We start from the raw sequence: 22,009 nt of genomic DNA on the forward strand, positions 1-22,009 counted from the left end.
TTCTATGATGCTATTTTGTATACAGGTTGGAGGTAAGCCGAATGCCCTTTTCATTTCCATTTAGTTTCCCAGCACCTGTTCCTAGTCTGTTTCTCTTATTAGAACCAAACTGTCTATAGAAGTTCACACATGTTGAATGAAAAGTATAATTTACTTTTGTCCCTTGTCTCTTTAACTATATTTTCTAAGATCCAGTTAATCTTATCTTAATGTCAGAAATTATTTTTATCGTCACTATTTTATCTCTTATTTCTACTCAATACTTCAAATATTTCTGACATTACAGAGATTTTACCGTAAACTCTGAATCTCATTTTCTGGTCAATCACATACATAACTCCCCCCGGAACTGTGAGGTCAACAGGAAATACCTGTGCCCTCTGGAGGCAAACTGTTCCCTCAGTGCAGCTGGCGGGCCCAGCTAAACATCAGTGACTTCACACGCTCAAGCCGTGCAGCGAGATGGAGCAGCGCTTACTGCCCAAAGTCTGAGGCATTAAAAAGAGAAGAAATGAGGAAAAGGAGAACACAAGTGTTACTTACCAGTTTATTAGTCATTCCGTTTTTCTTCCAAAGAAAACAGTTCCATTGAATCCTTGGTGGCTGTGGGGGCAGAAGCAGGACCCTCAGCTGTGCTGCTCTGTAGTGTGGCCGCAGGGCTGCCCCCTACCCCAGCTCAGCTGTTGAAGCAGAGAAGACACTTCAAAGGCCGATTTGCTGTTGTTCCTGCCAGTGGGGGGTGTGGCTCCCATCAGTTAGTTTCAGAGAAAAAACGAGGAGGAATTCATCCTCTCACCTCCCAAGGTTTGAGGCTCAGCAAGGATCTACCAGTTTTCAGTTATGACTGTCCTCTATCTAGTGGATGCAAATAACAAATAAGCGCAGTCAATTTCATGGTGTTGTCTATTTATTTACGTACACTATTTTTACAAATCATCTGAGATAGTCAGTTTTTGTAATTTATCCAGCTGGTGCCACGAGTCAGCGACAGCGAATAACCACTCTTGCTTCTGCTTCCATTGTCTGCTCGTGGAAACATACAGCGGTTCTTCTAAGAGCAAAGTAAGGTTTAAGAAGATGCTCCCCTGCTGCTCCGCTCCCCCCAGCCCATAACTGTTTATAAGCCTTTAGTCAGTTTTTCATTCTTTGTAGAGGCGGTGCATTCAAACTCATTTGTGAGCTAAGAAAAAATTATTCCATTTCGTCAACACTTCACCTTGTACTATATATACATTTTTGAATGATATAAATTCTAAAAGTAAATGCAATTTCCCTGAATGATTTTATTTGGTCTAAACCTTTTCATTTAAAATTCATATTCTTTTCTTCACAATCATAAACAGGAAAGGAAATAACGCTTGAAATATTAACTCTACCTCTTACAATTAAGAATAGCTGTGATTAAGGCTGGCCTGGTGGCAGTGTGGTTAAGGTCGCGCACTCTACTTCGGTGGTTCGAGGTTCACAGGCTCAGATCCTGGGCACAAACCTACACACCACTTGTCAAGCCAGGCTCTGGTGGTGTCCCACATACAAAATAGAGGGAGACTGGCAAAGATGTTAGCTCAGGGACAGTCTTCCTCAAGCAAAAAAAAAAAAGAGGAAGATTGGCAACAGATATTAACTCAGGGCCAATCTTCCTCACCAAACTAACAAAAAAAATAGTTGTGATTCAAAAACTAATTCTTTGACAGTTACATGGGCAGTTAAACTTCCCTGCCACTACCCGAATCAGCTTTTAAATAAATATGAAAAATTAGGTAAAAACATTTCATTGTACAGTACAAAATGGTACAAGATATGAGAATCTTCAGGGAAACTTATTATGCTAAAAAAGTCTAAGTAACTAGACAGTTACATTAAACATTGATAGTCACATGACCGAAAAGCCAGTTGCTAACAGCAATACAGAGGTGCTCATTTATTGAGCAGCATGTCTAATTCCAGTGTGGCCTAAAGACGACTCTTCTGGTGGAAACGAAACTGTGGAATTAAAAAAAGAACCAAACAACCTCCTAGGAACATACTTAAGGGGAAAAATTCCAGTCACAGAAGCTTCCTCAATTAGCAGATGGATATGCTCCTTGAGGTGGAAAAGACAGTGTACTGCGCAGGTTCGCAAGACTCGAAGATAGTTAATTCAATTGAGGAGTGGTAACAGCAGCAATCAGAACACAAATTAGTCTGTTATCCATAACTACATTTATCACAGAATACAATCTAAGAGGAAGTTATTCCAATGACTGGATTTCTATTTTTTAATTTTACAAAATGCTCAAATCCAAGCTGCATAAGCTCCAGATTCTCACTTCCAAAGATGTGTTTATACTCCTGACCGATTGTATCCTGAAGAAATCACAGATCGCAGGTAAAATCCCCATCCTCGTTCTACTGTGTCTCCCTAGCTATGTGCAGACTCCCTGTGTTCAGGCTTTTGGAGCCATTATTTATTTGTGTAACAAATGACCAGGAGATGCAACAAAGCACACAGAAATACTGAGAAAAAGTCACAAGTAAAATGCTTTTATGGAGACAGAAGTTTTAAAAAAATGCTGTTCATGATCTAGCAGAATTAGGAGCTTGCTGCCATAGTGTTTAACACCTGCACGTGCTGCTCCCTTTCCGAGGTTTCATTCCACCGAGAGCTGCACACTGTCAGCTTGGTTTTGTGGCTGCTGATAGTCATATTTCCTTGCTATTAAAAACAAAACAGAAACAGAAAAAAAGAGAAAATTAATAAAACAGCAAAATAATTACTAGCTAACATCACTAAATCACAGTCCAGTCATGATTCTCAGTAAAGAATTAGCTTAGAATGAAACAACTTCTCTTCATTAGAGGAAATTTATTATACTTTGTGATCCTCTAACTTCTCAGCACTGCTTATATTCATTTTTATATGTTTATTATCTTTTGTATATCAGGATCATTCAGAGCTTTAAAATATAGGGCAGACATTAATTAAGCTATTAAAATTAAATTAACATTTTGTAATTTCCTTCTTTCCTATCTCCTACGTCATCTTAAGATAAGTTAACAATAATGCTTTTTCCCACATCAGAAGGAAGTGGACTACATTTTAACTTATAAGCATAACAGACTTATTATTGAACATTGTCATTCATATAAACTAGAAGAAAAAACCGTTATGCAATTCTGTATTTTTCCATACTTCTGAGAGAGGTTTATTGAAGAAGAATGGTCTTAACCTGAAACTAGAGAAAGTACAAGGCTAAAATCTTTATGAATGTCATTTACTGCTTAGCTTTAAAACTTGCCTTCACGAAGTTTTTACTAGCCAAGAAAGAGATTCTGTTTATGCTACTCAAGGTGAATCCAGATTTTTGCGGCCTAAAGTTTAGACAACTCTGGGAGTCGTTTTTAGGAAAAAGAATTTTGTTTGCTATTTCCTCTTGAACTGCACACTTTGTCAGGACTAGACATGTCACAAACATTAAGAATGATCCAATGTGATGGGATTCGTTAAATGTGCAAATCTACACATACGCTCACTGTTTCTAAGAATAATGGCTTCCAAAGATGTCCTCATCCTAGTCCCTAGAATCTGTGAAGATACCAGCTTACAGGGCGAAAGGGACTCTGAGGATGATTAGGGTAAGGACCTCGCCAGGGGGAGACTACCCTAGATCACCTGGCCCAACCTGATCACATGGGCCCTGAAGATCAGAGCACCTTTCCTGGCTGAGTTTAGAGAGAGAGGAGACATAAAAATGGAAGAATGACCAGAAAGATGCAATGTTGCCGGCTTTGAAGATGGCGGGGTGGGGCCACAAACCAAGGAATGTGGGTGGCCTCTAGAAGCTTGAAAAGGCAAAGGAACAGCTTCTCCTCTGGAGCCCCCAGAAGGAAATGGAATCCTGCTGACACCTTGATTCCAGCCCCGGGAGACTCGCTGTAGCACTTTTCCCCACAAAACCGTAAGATAATACATTAGCACTGAATTTGTGCTAATTTGTTACAGCAGCAATAGAAAACACATCTTACAAACACAGCAATTCTGATAAATTTTCTTTCATGCAATTCCCATCAAAGAAGAAAAAAACCCACACACTGGGTTTATAATTTATCCTACTGAATATATTACCAATAGGAGATAACTTCTGTCTTGACTAGGCATCAATGAAAACTTAATTCTTTACTTAAACTTTCCATACAGAGCTTCCGGCTCTGTATCTTTTTTTTTCAAATACTTAAGTTTTCTTAAGGATTTTTTCATTGTGGTAAAACATACATGAAGTTTGCCATTTTAGCCATTTTTAAGTTTACAGTTTGGTGGCACTAACTGCATTCACATTGTTGTGCAGCCATCACCACGATCCATCCACAGAGCTCTTCTGATCATCCCAAACGGAACTCTCGATCCACTGCACAATGGCTCCCCTGGCAAGCGCCTTCTACTCTCCGGCTCTAGGAATTTGCCTCATATGAGTGAAATCAGACAATATTTCTTCTTTGTGACTGGCTTGTTTCACTACACAATAAGAATAATTATGAAGCATAGTGTCTTCAAGGTTCATCTGTGTTGTAATATGTGTCAGAATTTCCTTCCTCTTAGGGCTGAATAACATTCTATTGTAGTCACATACCGAATTTTGTGTGTCCATTCATCTGTCCAGGACGGTGGAGTTGTGTCCACCTTTTGGCTATTGTAACACTGCTATGTTAAATTAAGATTTACTTCTTATTTTGAACTAGTAACACAAGCATACGGTACAAAATGCAAAAGGAACAAGAGGAAACAGTGCAAAGTGTTACCTCCTCCTACCTCATCAGTACTGCAGCTACCCACCCAGTTCCTTTCCACAAAGAAAGTGCTGCTCCAGTTCTGAGGATAAAATTTATGCTGAAGAACTTTTTAAAGGTTCTACTTGTGTAAGATATATATGTACATATATTTTTTCCTACTTTTCACCTGAAATTCCACTCCACCTAAGACATACACTAGTAACATCTTGCCAATCATTGTTTCGTATTTCTTTCTATGCACACACACACATTTAAATTTTTTTTTTGTTTCCGGTGAGGAAGATTGGCCCCAAGCTAACATCTATTGCCACTCTTCCTCTTTTTGCTTGAGGAAGATTATCCCTGAGCTAAAATCTGTGCCAGTCTTCCTGATTTTCTATGTGGGATGCTGCCACAGCATGGCATGACGAGCAGTGTATAAGCCTGTGCCCAGCATCCAAACCCGCAAACCCCAGGACGCCAAAGCAGAGTGCGTGAACTTAATCACTACACCACCAGGCTGGCCCCTTAAATTTTTACTGTAAAAATGTTTCTTTAAAAAATGTCCAGTCTTTTTTCCTTAAGTCCCACACTGTCCCTCTCAAGGTAATGAATGTTAATAATCTAATGCCCATCTTTCCAAGCCTTCCTCCATGCTTGCACGATTCTATAGAATATTTATACTATAGGTAGATAATACAAGGGAGGTTTTGGTCATTTGATTTTAAGAGCGGCATCTGAGAATATATATTTGATATCTTGCTTTTCTTGCTTAACGATACAGCCTGGAAACTACATCTCCTTCTTTTAAACAGTGGCATGAAAGGCTATGGCTTACAGGCACAATTAATTCTGGCTCTATACATTTTAAACTTTGCTTATCTTCTACTACCTACACACTTCTGGTTGCAGTACTAGAGAACATATTGAGACACAACCTCTGGCCTGGCACATTGATGTCACATGCCCTATTCCTGGAAGCCATTCCTATACTGCTTTGGCTTGCAATAATTTAATTATAATAGAAGTGACTGCAAACTCCCTAAATACAAAACCCAAACCTAAACTAAAAGTTGCTGCAACTTGACTTTCCCTTAGCCAGATCCCCAAATGCTCTTGGCCACTTCAACACCACTCTGTACGAGGCGAAGTGCAAAGGAGGGCCAATCAGAGTAGGAAGAGGCAGCAATCTTAACTGATTCTTAAAATAGCTAATTTTTGCAAACTGCACAGAAATAGGATCACATGCACACACTGCTAGGGCCCTCTCAGGGTCTTAGAAGGGTCCTATACTAGTAAAGGTCGTAAGTATTAACCTCATGCAAATCTGCCTTTGTCAATACTGTGTTGAACATCTAAAACAGGTACTAAGTTTCCATTACCAACTATTTCTGATAACCTTTTGCTAACTGGACTGAATTCCGAAAAATCTATTTAATCATGCTTATGTATGCAGTTAAGCACAGAACATACTTACAAATGGAATACATTTCCAGTTGCTGTCTTAAACGAATTTTGCTCATTGTGTCATAAAAGTTGGGCTCTGACAAAGTTTCTGTTGTAGGTGGCACACTGAATATCCTCATAATTTTCCTTTTATTCCTAAATCACAAACCAAATGCAGAAGAGAGATTTGTATTAATATCTACAGGATTGTAATATTCTCATGATCATAGTAATCAGAAGCTACATTAAATGGACTTAAATGACAGTAAGATCATCTTCTGTTTTGTCTCTGTGAGATGCTTCCTTGGCTCAGGTATTCTTTCTTTCACTAAAAAGTATGCAGCTGTACACGTACAGCCACGGGGCTTTACGTGTAAGAAAGTAGCTGAGCGCATCCACCAATATGACAGTCACATACCCGCACCGTGCTTCCACTCTCTCCCACGGAAAGCCTGATGTTGTATGGAAAGATGCACAAACAGCTCATGTCATCCAAATAAAGTTAAATTACTGGGTTAGAAAATAAACGGAATGTGAGCAGACCTTAATGTTAGAAAATAATAAATAAACATATTTCTTAAATACAATAGTATAGCCTCAGTAGGACCAGCTACTTAAAATGAATGACAGTGTGTCCCTGCTTTTAAAACAGTGGTGTGAGGAGGAGGTGGCAGCTATTTTCAGAGGAAAGTTGTTACCGGAAGTGGACAGTGATGATCTGTGGCACCTTTTCCCACCCACCCTGCAGAGTCCAGGCAGCCAAAGGGCCAGCTGCTCCAGGGGCCATGCAGCCGGCACGGGTGCATCTGAGAGCAAGTGCAGGCTCTGAACTATTCATCTGGCCAAACACAATTATTTGGGGGTTACTAATTATTTTGAATTATCGAATGTCTTTCTACCTTGGTAGAGGATACCATGAAGCATGCGGCTATAAGCAGAGGCAACTCAGCCTAACTAATACTGCTTTTCTTTTTTAAAGCACCTCCTTTTTTTTTTTTTTTTTTTTACTGTACTTAAGGAAAGGAGCTAGAGAGTGTGGAAAACAACAGTTAAATTATGCTACAACATCTGGAATTAAAGCAGGAAATATTTATTGAGGATTTATACTATGTGGCACAACAGGGACAGAAGGGTTAAAAGCCCTTGTTCTCAAGGGACTCGAGTTTCTGTAGAATGGACAGACAAGTGATCAGATAACACCAATATTGTGCAATAAGTGCCATGCTATAGTCATGCACAAGAAACAGAAGGGAAAGCTTGAAACGTGTGAAGCGAGAACTGCTGAACACGCAGGCGTTAGTGTCTGCATTTCAGGGATGTCGGCCAAACAAATGTGCTCATCCAAGGATGACAATGAACCCAGGCTGGATGATAAAATTGAGCTAGATAAGAAATGATAGAATGAGAGGACCAAGGAGCTGGTCCGGGCAGGTGCTGAGAGTTGCACTTAAATCTCTATCTCTTAAAGCAACAGAGTTTTCAAAGCCAAACTTTGGTGTCCAGGGCTCGAGGACAAACCTGAGGAGACAGTGCTTTCACAGCAGAACAAAAATGCTGACGAAATTATTTCTGTGCATTTAATTCAGATAAAACAAACAACCTGCAAAACTGTTAAATGCCCAGTTTCTTATCTACTTTGAGATACTCAAAAATTACCTCTTGGCATACATGAAGAGACCAAAGCTAACAAGGATCACTACCAAGTAAACGTTGGTGGCTTCGTTCCAGGCCTCGTGAACGCTGTAATCAATTGAGCCATCGTCACCCATCACTCCGTAACCTCCAGGCATGGGGCTGTAAGACAGAAAAGAGAGCACGGCTTCTTTGAGTTAGGGAAGGGATGGCCATCTGGAGAAGGGCTGGCAAACATATGGCCTGCTGGCCACCTCCAGCCCACCACCTGTTTTCGTATGGCCCTGGAGCCAAGAATGCTTTTACATTTCTAAATGGATATACATCTTAAATGGTTAGAAGGATCTACATAATATCCTCGATTTTTGCTTCATGGCCCTCCAAAGCCTAAAATATATATAATCTGGCCCTTTAGGAAAAAGTTTGCCGAACACTGGTCCAGATAACTCAGGCACGTATTTTCCCTTATTTTCAACTTGGAAACATTACATCTTCTACACAAAGGTTAAAATTTGGGATTAAAAAATCTTATTACTAAAAGGATGTAGGCTGAAACGTCATCACACAGTTTCCACCCTGTAACTATCACCCAGAAGAAAGCCACCCAGTACTTTAAAACGCAGACCCGGACAAGCGGCTGTCCCGGTGACAGCAGCCTGGAGAGGCCGGGAGCCCTAAGGGCGCCAGCACAGGCCTCCCCAGGCAGTCGGATCTGGTTGTGGCCTCCCAGCCAAATGTGGTTAAAGGAAGCTATGAGATAAGAAGTTACTTTTTGCTATTTACACAGCTGTGACTTCTATTCAAGGAAACGCATTCTTTGGACATTCCCACAAAAGATAAGAGTGGTAATAGCACGTGTGTCAAACAGCAAGCAAAGAGTAATGGTTTCTTACTTGTATTTGAAAAGTTGATCAAATTTTTCCTTAAAGAGAAAGTTCCTCCCTTGCGTTAGACTTAAAGGCCAGTCTAAGTAAAATGACCTAATCTGTGAAAGAAATACAGAGGCACTGATTTAGACATTCTAGAAAAAGGAGAAAAACTGCACAAAGATAGGTGATAAGTGTGCTGCAGTGTCTAAGAATAAGATGGCCATTTTCTAATACCAAGAAAAAGAGTATCTGGAATATCCAAGAAATGGTGTTGCAATTTTTTTCTAGACATCCTACACTGATGGCACAGCAGAAATTCTTCCACAAAAATATCTTGCAATCTCTCCTGTAAGCTTCCAAAATGTTCTTTAATGTAGATTTGGCTCAGTGAGTTAATAAGCGTATATTAAGGGCAGAATCTGTTTTCTTTCTTATAGCTTGCCTTGCATAAAATGAATGAAATTTCCCCTGAGATGTGCTCCTAAGCCACGTGGTATGTGTGCCCCTTTCTGACATGTGAAGTCTTTGCCACACGTTGGGGGATATACTGTATTCATTTACAATAAAGTGAGTATCATAAATAGGCATTTAACTTAAACTCCAGCCACTGAGGGCAAGAGTAACTTCCCTAAAACATCTACTGACGTCTGATGAATATAAGGACTGGTCTTGTAAAAATTAGCCAGCGAATAATAAAAACAGAACTTACTTTAAATTATAAAAATTCAGATACATGATCTAAATATTATTTAAATATTAAGCCATACTCAATTCCTAGATATTAAAGACTGGCTATGTATTTTTTTCCCCAGGAGAATCGGAGGCACAGGGGGATTCGGCATATTCACGGTTTCAATTCTTCTTTCTTAAAACTGAACTCCAGAGTTTCTCTGAGTCTAACATTAAGATTTATAGTGAGTAATCAGCCTACTTTACAAATGGAAACTTTTGGAAGACCAGAGACTATAACTGTCTTTATGCTTTCTGGAATCTAGAATTTTGTTGGTGCCAAAATGTAAAATATCGACTGTGTTTCTGACAAAAAGAGATAACTTTAGCCGTCTGATGTGAGATGCTGCGGAAGGTCTGGGCTGCAAAGGTGGCAGGATTCGGAAGTGAGAGTTATCGATAAATTGGGGAAGAACAGGGAACGTATAGCAACGGCCACTAGAACATTCTGCAGATGCCCTTTGTCTGACAAATTACAAAGGTGTTTCCTACCTGTTTTCTAACGCCTGAACGGATCTGAGCCAGGTTAATTTCTTGCTTCAGTTTTTCACAAAATTCTGTTCATGTGCCACTCAATAAACGGTGTATTCCCACAGGACTTGTCTTCCTCCTGCTACAAATATGCCAGTGTTTAATTATATGTACAGAAGGACTCGGAATTACTGCTGACCCAGAATGGTAAAATTTTAACGTGAATTATACAACATATGTTCTACAACTCGCTGGTATGGAATGACACTAGCATTCCCCCGTTCCAGGGACATGCACTGGAGTTATTTTTAGTAGTGGAGTTGTGAAAGACCTGCGCGGAGGGCAGGCCTTTCCTGCCCAGTCACCCATCATGACCAATGGCATGAGTTCCAAGGACTGCCAGGAACAGGGAACGGCCTTGTGCAGAGTCATAGTAAAGACCCACAGCCCACATGCGGCCTGAACTCTGACCATCCCCGCAGCAGGCCCCAGTCTAACCGAGGGCACACGTGCACACCACCGCCGCCGCCTCTGGAGTCTGAAGCAAAAGGCCTGGGGGCCTTACAAGGGTTTCTTCCTAGCAAGTTAAGGCTAAAGACCACCATCTAGACAGCCAGCCATGTGCGTGGATCATCATTCAGGGCTTCTGAGAAAACTGAAGTTTTCTCACATATTTCTTCCTGTACAGTAACGCTTGAACGATTTCAGCAAGGAGATGCTAGGACGAGCTGAATCAAGTCCCAGGTAAACATCAGCATCCAGAGATAAAGCTGCCAAAACGCGACAAATAGGGCTTGGTTTTAGTTTGGTAAACTTTCAGGTGGAGAACTAGAACTTTTCGGGCGATCAAGTGACGGTAAGCTTTAAAATTAGTGCGCTGATTTGGGTTCCTGATACCAAGTCTCGGTGGTTCTAAAATCGAGTATCGCTTGTCATCATGCCTTGAATGTTAGCACTTTTGTCCCTCACTTGGAGCTCTGGTACTTTGATACAAATTCAGATCATCAGTTGCGCAGTTCCACGCGTTCCTCACAATGCGCCCCACCCCCGCGTGAATGGGACTTTCTCGCGGTCCCCTGACCCAGCAGGGGGGCTTTCTGAAGCAGCGGCGTGCCCGCCAACAGGCTTCAACCAGCGGGAAGCAGACACACCGCGGGCTCCCGCGCTGCGCGGCCCGCAGACGCGCCTCCCTCTCCCGCCCCGCTGGCAGGCACGCAGGCTCCCTCCGACAGAGGGAAGGGGGCGGTGGCGCTGGCCACAGGGCTCGCCCCAAGTCCCACAGGCTCGGGGTGGAGCGTCAGGGCTGTCACACGCACCTGCCTCCCCCACCTCAACTCCTCCGGCCCTGACCCCAAGCTGGTGCGACCTGCTCCTCCCGGAAGGAAAGCCAGTCGAGCGGGGGGAAGACGCCACCCCGGCCCGGGCAGCGCCGGGAGACGCCCGCTCCCCCGACCCCGGGAGGCTCCGGCGCGCGCCGGGCAGGCCCAGGCGCCTGGGGCCGGGGCGGGGCGGGGCGGGGCCGGTGACGCGGCGCGGGGCCCAGGAGGCGCGGGGCGCGGGGCCACTCACGCTGCTCGCTGCGGAGGCGGCGCGCGACCGGCCGGCTCGCTCGGGCTCTCCCTGGAGTCGGGCCGGACGCGCGGGAGCGGCGCCCGCCTGGAGCGGACCCCCTCTGCCTTCGTCACTTCCTGCCGGCCCGGCGGTTTCCGGACGCAGCGAGGAGCCAGGTCTTTCTCCCCCGCCCCCCTCAGTTGTGAATGCGAGAGACGCCGCGACGGCCCCGGTGCCGCCCCGGGCGCGTGAGTGGAGCCGGGCTCCTTCCCCCCGCCGCGCGCCCCCGCCCGCCCCGCGGGCTCCCGGGGCGGTGGGCCCCGCCCGCGCCGCAGGTCCGCGTGCGTGTGGCCGTCGCGCGCCGGAGCGGGCGGGCGGAGCGGGGACGGCGGTGCCGCGCGCCTCTCCCCGGCCCTCCTCGGCGCGCGCGGCTCGTGGCGTGGGAGGGGGAGCGGCCCCGTCCCGAGAGCCGAGGCCGAGCTGGGGCCGCGAAGACCTTGTTTTTGCCTGAGGAGGGCACAGGGTTGCTTTTCAGATTTGCGTTCATATTTTCTTAAGAAAGCATATGCTCTCCAAACTGCTTTTCCATTTTCCTTATAATAAATGATGCGTGGCTGAGACTATTGAAGTGTTTTAAAAGCTGCAGGTGCCCAGGACGCTGTAAATAGTGTCAGTTTGAATGACTTTTGGGTATTTTTAAACAATTTTGTGTAGGGACCTGAAAGATGTATTTTTTAGCGAGAGATAGGAAATGAGTTTATGTAGGATTTCAGCATCAGTGTTGGAGTAATCAGATTTCAGTGGTTGGTGCAGCCTTGCAAATAAATGGCCACTTGTCCTTGTGCTTGAGTCTTAAGTATTCATTTTGAGCTAGTTCTTTAGGATCAGCTGACTGCTAATTGTAATTCATAGTAGACCATGTAAAGGTTGTATTCTTAATTGATGAGCAGAGATAAAAGCTAACAGTTAACACTATACCTCTTAGCAAGTTTTCTCTGCTTCTTTGTGGATCATTCTGGTACAGTTAAACTAACCTTTGTCTAGATGAAGAGCATCACTTGGTAAAATAACACACTAGCTTTGTTTCTACCATTAGTACATATTAGCTTATATATGGGTAATCATATGTATAATTTTTTAACCACTTAGTTTGACTCTAAAGTTGGAAAATTAGGGACAATAATAATGGGCAATGTTGAACACTGTTTGTTTGCCAGGCCTGTGCCAGATGGTCTCCATGCTTTATCTCATTTAATCTTCCCGGATAACTTCTTGCATAAGCATAGATTGCTCAAATATCTTTGAATACACGAGTTTGATTTGAATGTGTCCAAATGTGGAATATGTACCTTAATTACTTCTGTTTCTGCTTCTGTAAAATAAGGGTGTTGGCAATATAAAATGACTCATGGAGTAAATTAATGTGTTTTTCAACTTGAAAGAAAGCTTTAAAATTGCATAGAGCTGCAATTAGTCCCTTTCTTTGGGTATTCAGGAGTTCCCAAAGCCCTGTGTCTCCTGTGTATCCAAGTGCCCGTTACATCTCATTGTCACCCAAAGAACAGGCTATGCGAGGACAGAGGAAAAGGCAAATGTTGGCAAAGCCTTTATGGCTCCTTCTGAAAGGCCCTCTCTTTCCATATTTAGTTTCTAAGTGACATGCCTAATTAAGGGTTAACAAATGACAATGAAACAGGAAGAGTAATTTTCCAGTACCAAACCAAGGAAATGAAAAACTGGGTTGACTGTTACTGTGTCGATGAGTCAGACGTTCATGGGCATGTGAATGTAAAGAATGTTAGATCATCTACATTGTTGGGGTCTACCTGTTTCAGTTTGCCTTTAAATATCTTGTACATGTAATTCAGTTTCAAGTCCAGTACTTTGTGCATTAAGTTTTTAATTGGATTTAAATAAGTATTTTTGACTTCCTTAATCTGTTTATTTTGGCTCTGTTTCCAAGATACAATTTAAGGGTTTATAGAGTCATAACAGTGATGAGAATGATGGTGGAGTCTAACAGTTTGCATCTTGTAGGAGTAGAAGTGTTGGAAAGGACTGGGGAGGGTGAGGGAAGTGCTTGGAAATGTGTCTTAGTTGTGATTAGAGCATATTGGACCTAACCTGTCTTCTGATTCTAGAGGGCCATCGTTGGAGAGGAAGAGATTGTGCATGCGCTGCCAGTCAGCATTTTCCTTTACCTAGAGGCATTCTCTGTGGGGAGGGGCTGAGTGGAGAGTTGACCTCAAGTCTGGATGGATGGAAGGATGGAAGGATGGAAGAAGAAAAGGATGCACTTGTTGTTTCTGGAGTTAATGCTTCCACCCATCGTGACTAACTGATACTTGCCACCACATGCGTCTTCAGGCACTTTCCTAGGAGATATTTGATACTTATGGGCAGGTGCTAGTAGATGAAGTAAAGAGGGGAAAGAAAGGAGGGGAGGAGACGAAGCGCAAGGGTACACAGCACAGCATCAGTTGGCTTTCATTTGGGCAGTTTAGGAACTGAGCCTCTGCGATGAAAATCATCCCCATAATGTTAACTGTATGTGTTCATAAACTTTTACAAGTTATTTGTGTCCAGAAATATGGAGACTAACCCTTTAATGTGCTTTATAAACAATGAAACATGTTTAGAATACAGTGCATGAAAAGTTAGTGACTTTTGCATGACAGCCATTTCTGCGTGTTTGTCCTTGGAAACTGGAGTGACTACGATGCCAGCATTGGCTCCTGTTTGTAGGGCATGTAAGTGATGTGTTTCATCAGATTGGAAGACAAGCCCTTCTCATTCCTTACTTCAAAACTTGGCTCTCACACGGGGTGCCCTTGAAGCCTGTGTCACTCATTGCCATATCCCCACAGCCTAGAACAGAGCCTGGTGTATGGAAGGTGCTCAGTAAATGTTTGTGGAATGAACAAAAATCCATTGGAATCATCTTGGCTGGTTTTTCCACTAGTGAAGATCTCACTTTACCTTTCCAGGCAGGCCCACTCAGTCTTACCCTCTGCAGAGTCCGCAGCCGGTCAGAAGCCCTTTGAATATTACCTGTTTATACCACGTACTTTGGCGTTTAATCTTTTATGGCTTTATATTGTTACATAAGTGTTTCCTATGTTATGTTTCCCCACCTAAAATATAGGCTACTCGAGGGCAGGGAATATGTATTTCTACAGTTCTGTGTTTGACAACTTCCTTGTGCATGCAGTATAATATATACAGAGTAGGTTTAAATTTACTTGTTGAGTGAATATTAGATACCGTGGGGGGAAGCATCAGAGATGCTCACAATGTGGTCCCAGTCCTCAAGTAGGTAGTATTTTAGTTGTGCAAACATTGTGTACACGTGTGAAACAGTATGAGGATTTGGAGCTAAGTAAAACAAAGTAATACGTGTACCTAACGTTTATGTAGTACTTAAAACGTGCCAGACACTGTCCCAGGTGCCTTTACATGTTAATCTATTTGACTCTCACAATAATCCTTTGAAGTAGGTACAGTTCAAATCCCATTTTTCAAATGAGGAAGCAAACTGAGGCACAGCTAGGTAGTTAAGTTACCTGCCCGACATCACGATGCAAGTAGTAAATGGGGAGACGGGATGTGGACCCAGGCAGTCTGACTCTCGAGTCAGTGGTTTCTCTGGGGGGGGGGGGGTTGCTTTATGGAAGGCAGAAGACAGCTCTAAAAGCTGACACCAGTTTCTCAGCTGTAAAAGGTGCTGTTTTTCTAATTTCAAAGTAGCCTAAAAGATTGCAGTGACTTTGAGCTGCAGAAATACTGCTGGATTTTCTAGATAGAAGAGGTTGATAATGAAATGGTTAAGGGTGCACTGTATTTGGAAATGACTAAAGGCAAGGGGAAAAAAACTGAGTTTTGAATCTGAAAGCTGAGTGAGGATTTTACCTCTTCGTAGGTATAGAATTCTAGGACAGTCATTCACCAAACACGGGACAGTGACTGTTGAAGTTACTGATTTAGTGTCAGAAAATTTAGGTGCAATAAAATAATATTGAATGACACTTGATACCTTACTACTTTTCTTTTTTAAGCACTTACTAAATTTAAACCCCTAGTGGTAGTAATTTAGCTGAATGTGTTACTGAAGGGTTCCTGTGTACTTCTGTCTGTTGGCTTTGTCCATATGTGCAGTCTTGATCCACTTTTTCAGCTTGTCTCCGGCAGTAGAGAACACTGTTGGGGCCAGGAGGCCTCTTCAAACCAAGTAATATGTCTTTGGTGGAAAAAACACACAAAACTGTGCTGTTGATTTGGTGACAGACCTGGAGTGGAGTCAAACAAAATCCAGCCAGAAGAAAAATGGTATTCTCTGAGAGCCTAGTTTTGCATCTCTTGTCGGGAGCTGACCGTGTTGTTTGAGGGGTGTTGGGCATCAGCAGAATCACTGAATCTCAGTGACTCCACAGAGAGGGGAGTACATACGTCACCACACCCACGGTCCAGGATCAGAGGAGGAAGTGCCCTTGAGTGAAGCGTGGGCCACAAACCTGGTTAGCAGCTGGGCAGGACTCACGCTCTGCAGGTATGGTATTCTGTGTCACAGGTCATTTCTGCTGGGCAGGAGGTCATGTCATTTGTCTTGAGGGTAGCTTATAATTTGAGTCGGTGAATCAGTGACATATGCTGCTGTCATTTTCACATCACATATTTTGGATTGGCCTCTCAGGGGAGCAACTTGTAACTGTGAATATTGTCCCAAAGTTGTGTTCTGTTTAAATATCTGAGGAAATGATTTGGAAGATTTGAGTTAAAATGATCTATATTGAAGTGTTTATCCAATTGGCATGTTAGCCTTCATCTTAATTTTAGGCTCTTCTCTGAATGGGGGAGGTTTTAGGGAAAGAGAAAATGATACACCGTTTATTTAAGCCTCTCAAGCTGGGATAGTTTAATGAAATCTCGACTCCCAGTTTTATGAATTTTAGGGTTGTCGAGCTGGGTCCTGAAAATGGTCTAGCGTGGTAGTTCTTTAAGTAGGATGCTACATCAGAATCACCCAGGGTTTATTTTAAAAGTAACAGATGTCTTAGCCTTGCCCCAGAGATTCAGATGCTTTGGAGCTGGGCCTGGGCATCTGCATTTTAGACCAGCCTCCGGTGATCCTATTCCTCCCCTCCCCCTGTGGGGAGAACCAGCCCTGCATTTTATAGATAAGAAAATCGGGGCAAAGTCAAATGATTGCCTACAGCTGGTTTAGTGACACTAAGGTTTTAATCACCAGATAATACGTATTTCCAGAATTTTATGGCTGAAAGAAATTTTCCGGGTCATCAATTTGCTAGCTCATTTTACAGCTGAATATAAGCTGTGAAACCATGCTTGTTCACACCATTTCCAAGTGAGATATGAAGACAGAGAAATAATGCTCTCTCAAAGCCTGTCTTCTTTCCTGGCCATGGTAAAGATCAAAACATCAGTCACCAGAATTTCTTTACATTTTTAACTGATGTTTTTCATTAATTTCAGGAAGTGTCAATTATTTGCAGTATTTTCATCATATACCACGTGATGCCCTTTTAAATTTCTTTTGAAAATATATTTAAAGCTGAAGTGAAAGATTAAAATTTTTTATTTGAATTACTTGTTTTCCAGTCTTAGCTAAAATGTAATATTGTGTGAGAATTTGCATTGCTTTGTTAGAGTTTTGTGCTTTTGAAATCTGGTTGATTTCTAATTTTTTTTTCAGGGCATCCTACCTTGGAAATAACACAATTTGGCTTCCGTGTCGTCTTTGAGTATGAGAGAGAATCCTAGTTTCAGCATGTCCTCAATAGAAACCAAAGAACCAGGTTTGTTCCTTCAAGAAGTCTCCTAAAGCCTGTGGAGCGGCACCATTTCCAGGAGTAAATAATAATGTGTCAGATTCCTGTCAATGGACTGTATGGCAAAGGCACTGCTTAAGATATTCATGGAAGAATGATAAAAAACCGAAGAAAAGACACATTTCAAGAAGCGACCCCAATGCCATTTAGGATTTTTGAGCAGCTGAAAGAAGATAGTTCTGAAAATATGAGTGACAAGACTCGAGCATATTTCTTTACATGTTTCTTACATTATCTTTGTTAACCCATCTGCTTTTGTGTCTAATTTTGGAGTTATTTTCCTCTGCTGCAGTAGCTGGTAATCTGCTTATGGTCAGAGTTTTATTCTGTGTGGATAGGGAAACAGTAGATATAGTAGGAGAGAGAGGAAGGTTGGCCCCCGAAACTGACTGAACAGCTGCTGCCGGGCTGGGCTGGTGCGGAATTGCTCAGCACTGCGTCGCGGTGTGCTGCTGCTTGCTCACCGTCTCGACTTTAGACCCTTCTTCCTTTATCTGCTCTCAGCCTCTGGAAGTGCCTACCTTTTGCTTGCACAGTTTTTTGGACTGAAGATCTGATGACCGTACTTTTTCAGTTTAGAGATAAAATTCTATCTTCATAAATAGACCTTTTGTATGGCTACTCTTCTACCCTTGATCAAGAATAGGATCATTTCTATTCTTTTCCAGAGTTGCTCTTTACTATTTTTATGTTCTCGTTCAGTGTTTTGTTTTCCTTTACTGGTTCTAGATGAAAATGAAGGATGATCTCTATGTTCTTTTTTCGCTTGTCTAGGAGACCAGAATAACATGAGTCAGAAATTTATAGAACATTTAAACCACCTTTTTACCATTATTGTTTTAACCCTCCGTCAGACTTCTTTTTCTCAATATTGATGTCAACGTTACCTTCTCACTCTGCCCTTTCCTTTTTGGGGCAGGTAGTAAGAAGCAGGGTTTTCTCCAAACGCTGATAAGCATGGAGAGAGAAGGAGTGACAGAGAGAGAAAGCTTTTGTAATTAACAAATGAAGCAATTGGTCGTTAAGGTCATTAATGTGTATGCACACATTGTCAGTATGAAAATTAGTTTGTGGATTAGAGCTAAGATAGTTAACTGACATAAGTAAATTTTGGTGTTTCAGCTCTTTTTTGCAACTAAGTTGACCTCATAAATTTTTCCTCTGTAAATTGAGGAAAGCTTTGTTCTTATGAATTGAGTTTTACCCAACAGAGAGAAACGTAAGCAAAAGAACAGATTTAAAATTTTAATTTAATAAAGTGAAATTCCAGAAACCATTTTTTTTTTTAAATTATTTCTTCTCTGGTAGGCATGTTTCACTTCATCTTTTTTCCTCTCTCTCCCCTGTCTCCTTGTCACCTGGTCTCACTTTTACATTTTTCCTCATCTGTCCAGAATTTCTCGTTTGGTGTCTGTGTTTTGCCTACTTCCTGCCTTTTGCCTGATTCAGCCTCCCACTGAAAATGCTTTTGCTCTCTCTGCCCTCTGTTTCCTGAGGCATGCCTCCTTCCTCATCTGCCACCTCATCTCTAGTTGTTATCTCTTGGACTTCAGCTCCGGTCGCAGCTCCTGCCTGTCTCGGCCCTCCCCTCTGACCGCTCACTTGTCCGCTTGCATTCCACTCTTGGCTCCCGTCAGTGGTGATCTCTTCTCTTCCACCTCTGCTTCAGTCTATATCGGTCTGTATCGCTCACGGATCCCTCGTGTTTCCGCTAGCTCTGATCCCTTCTCTTCTCTAAATTTGGGTTGTTTTCTTCCTGTACTTTTTAGTCCTTGTGCATTTGCTCCCTGGGCTCTGTTTTGATTTTCCTTGTCCCTGAGTGGTAGGTATTACTAGATGAATTTGTTGTCAGTGTTTGCGTAGAACACAGATCCTTGCTGTGTATTTCCTGGGTAGCCAGGATGAATCAATTATTACTAACTTTTCTTAGAACATTGAGCTTCCTGTGTTTTTGCTTCTAAGAATTAGATTGGTATTCTAGAAGACTAATATTACTTTAAAGAGAGAGTAGTCATATGATGTTGTCGTTTTAACTCTTTATTCAAGAGTTCATGACATTTGAATCCACTCCCTTGTCTTGAAAGATTAAAGAAGACATCTGAAGCAGGTTTGGGGATGGAGGTGGCTGGAGGGTGGGAAGGGAAAGGTAAATTCTAGAAAAGGACTCATAGTGAATTTCTAGAATTAGAAAGAAAACTGAAGCCACAAACCACATGCTTTAATATTTATTAGATAAAAGCTCCCCTAAAAGGATGAAAGTATCAGTAATTCTGTTAACCAGTTTTAGTACTAGGTCATCAGTATTTTCACATTTCCCTTTAAATTCCAAGGCCTTTATTTAATGTTTAACAAAACAGAAACTTAATCTTGTAAATATTCATTTTATTTTGAGAGACTTGATGTCTCCTTAAATATTAATCTGTGTCGTTTTGTAATCACACTGCAGCATTCTCAAAATGCCATTTACAACCAACCCTGTTAGTTCCTTTTGTGGGAAAGCATGTGCAGTTGTGTCGTTGAACGACGGGGACACATTCTGAGAAATGCATCGTTGGGCGATTTCGTCGTTGTGTGAACATCATAGAGTGCACTTACACATATCTGATAGCCTACTGCACACCTAGGCTATGTGGTACTAATATTATGGGACCGCTGTCGTATATTGCATCCGTCGTTGACTGAAATGTCATCATAAGGCGCGTGACTGTAAATTGTATTGTCTTGCCCCTCTGGATTCTATAAAGGTAGCTTTTTGGCAAAATTTTATTCTATACTGTTGATGTCTAACATTGTCTAATGTTGTTCTTTTATTCTTGTGTATACTATGAATGTGGTGCTAGCCTGTAGTTTTCCATAATGTGTATGAACTACTGGAGGTAGACTAATGTGAGTGCAGATGTAGCTTTATCACACTTAAAAAAGAAAAACCTTATACATCACATAACGTAGTGTTTAAATAAGATTTTAAGAACAATCCTACACATTGAGGTTGATCATATTAAATATTCTTTCTGCCTGAGCTTTCCCTCGTTGTGATGGTGGTGGTTGGGTATCTTGAAGCTAAAGGAATGGCTAATGGTCTGATGGTGGTACTGTAAGGTTCGCCACCTGTGAACAGCTAGTACAAACAACATCAGAATCACAGGTAAGCTTACTAACCAGACATTTATGCAGATGTGCTAAGGACAAGACTGTTCCGGGATTACAGAGATGAACAAGGTCTGGTCCATTCTCTCTGGAAGCTAATAATTGAGTAGAGAATATTGATAAGCAAATAATTGCAATACAACACGGCACATGATAAAATATACATAGGTAGGAGCTGTTATAGGAACAGACTAATTGAGAGAGTCAGAAATTATAGGTTAAAGTAGAGGAAGATGGGCACGGATGTCTTCCCCAGTCTTCCCCAGCAAAAAGAGGAGGATTGGCAGTAGTTAGCTAAGGGCTAATCTTCCTCAAAAAAAAAAAAAAAAAGAAAGAAATTATAGGTTAAAAACCTAAAAATGTCATATATAATATGTATATAACGTGTGTATGTATGTGTGTATATAAATTCTGACTGAAGAACTTGCTGGTCTATCTCTTATTACTTTTGTGAATTGGGCAAGTTACTTAAAGCTTTCAGATTCGGTATCTTCACCTTGAAATGGTGATAATATCTAGTAATGTTATATGGATCAAATAAGATAGTCTATATGAGGTGCCAGTATGGCCCCTTATTCAATTATTGTTTAGAATTTGGAGAACTAAACAACCATTAGAGAACATAGTATAGGAATATACTCTTATTTTAGATAATATTGCTACTCAAAATGCTTGGAATTTCCGTTTTAAATTTGCTTTTATAATTTTTAAGAAAACTAACCTTATTAAAAACCTTATAGTCAATCCCTTCTTTCTTTTAACCAGAAGAACTTTAGCTTGATCTGTTTGCCAGATGTAGTTCTCAGTGACACTTGTCTCTTCCCATAAATCAAATCCATTCTCAGAGCATCCAAAATTTGCTACAATTAAGCATATTTTACAAAAATATGCCACAGTCTTCTGGAGTGTTCAGCCAGAATGACTACATCATTGGAGTAGGCCTCCGTAATGACTGCGTTCAGGAGGGTTGGAGTAAGACTAATGGGATACAAATCTTTGGAGTGTGTTATGCAATCAGTTGTTGTGTACTTGTAATCCCAATGCTCGGTTGTATATACTAACCTGAATATAGTTCCTGGATTATATCTATGTTTTTGTTATTTTAAAAGTTGTTTAAATTAACTTCCTTTAACAGAACCAAACTGAACGGTCTGCATTTTCTAATAATGTAGTAGAAAAAAATGGCACAATGATTTAACATTATTTTGTTTACGGTTAATTTCTTCCTAGATTAGCAGTCTTTAAAACATGGGTCTATGTCCTAGACCATATGATAAATTAGGGCGGGTAAACTTTTCACTTGAAATAAACTTTTCGCTGCGTTGTTTGGCCTTGTTATAAAAGTCCACTAATTCACAGCGTGATTAGACTTGTCTATTATATCATGATTTTGTGTATTACAAGGGTTGTATTTGGGGCAATTTAAAAATATCAATATTGACACAGAACTGTCAGCCCAGAATTTTGATAATGATCAAAATAAATGCCTTGTCTAAAACCTCTTTGCTAAAGTTCATTATTTACAATCAGGAGATTTAAATAAGTTTACTTTGTATTTAATGGCTGGTGTTA

The 22,009-nt window shown here is 41.5% G+C and overlaps 2 protein-coding genes across 16 annotated transcripts in view; one reads left to right on the top strand and one right to left on the bottom strand.

Moving 5' to 3' along the window:
- Window positions 1-2,507: 2,507 nt before the first annotated feature.
- Window positions 2,508-11,601, bottom strand: SMIM19 (small integral membrane protein 19). Of its 11 annotated transcripts, none has more exons than XM_046648485.1 (6): window positions 11,463-11,601; window positions 9,915-10,035; window positions 8,718-8,809; window positions 7,849-7,986; window positions 6,224-6,348; window positions 2,508-2,695 (listed from the first exon to the last, which is right to left on the bottom strand). In XM_046648485.1, the coding sequence occupies exons 4-6, from the start codon at window positions 7,980-7,982 to the stop codon at window positions 2,631-2,633; spliced, it is 324 nt and encodes a 107-aa protein (XP_046504441.1). In that variant the 5' UTR covers window positions 7,983-7,986; window positions 8,718-8,809; window positions 9,915-10,035; window positions 11,463-11,601; the 3' UTR covers window positions 2,508-2,630. The 11 variants fall into 11 exon arrangements, with proteins under 11 accessions (XP_046504441.1, XP_046504444.1, XP_046504445.1 ...); XM_046648488.1 differs by having other exon boundaries at window positions 9,915-10,032; window positions 11,463-11,595; XM_046648489.1 differs by lacking the exon at window positions 11,463-11,601 and adding an exon at window positions 11,210-11,422 and having other exon boundaries at window positions 9,915-10,032.
- Window positions 10,500-22,009, top strand: part of SLC20A2 (solute carrier family 20 member 2) — a 106,636-nt gene continuing 95,126 nt past the window's right edge. The window contains exons 1-3 of one of the 5 annotated variants that reach the window (XM_046648478.1): window positions 11,490-11,620; window positions 15,619-15,990; window positions 17,155-17,257. The gene's annotated coding sequence lies outside the window, so the exon portion shown is untranslated. Of the gene's footprint in view, window positions 10,638-11,489; window positions 11,621-11,751; window positions 15,991-17,154; window positions 17,258-22,009 lie in introns of those variants that run through there. The other 4 variants (XM_046648479.1, XM_046648481.1, XM_046648482.1 and 1 more) reach the window with 4 other exon arrangements.

The sequence above is a fragment of the Equus quagga genome, chromosome 22 (genome assembly GCF_021613505.1).
Source record: "Equus quagga isolate Etosha38 chromosome 22, UCLA_HA_Equagga_1.0, whole genome shotgun sequence".
NCBI lineage: Eukaryota > Metazoa > Chordata > Mammalia > Perissodactyla > Equidae > Equus > Equus quagga.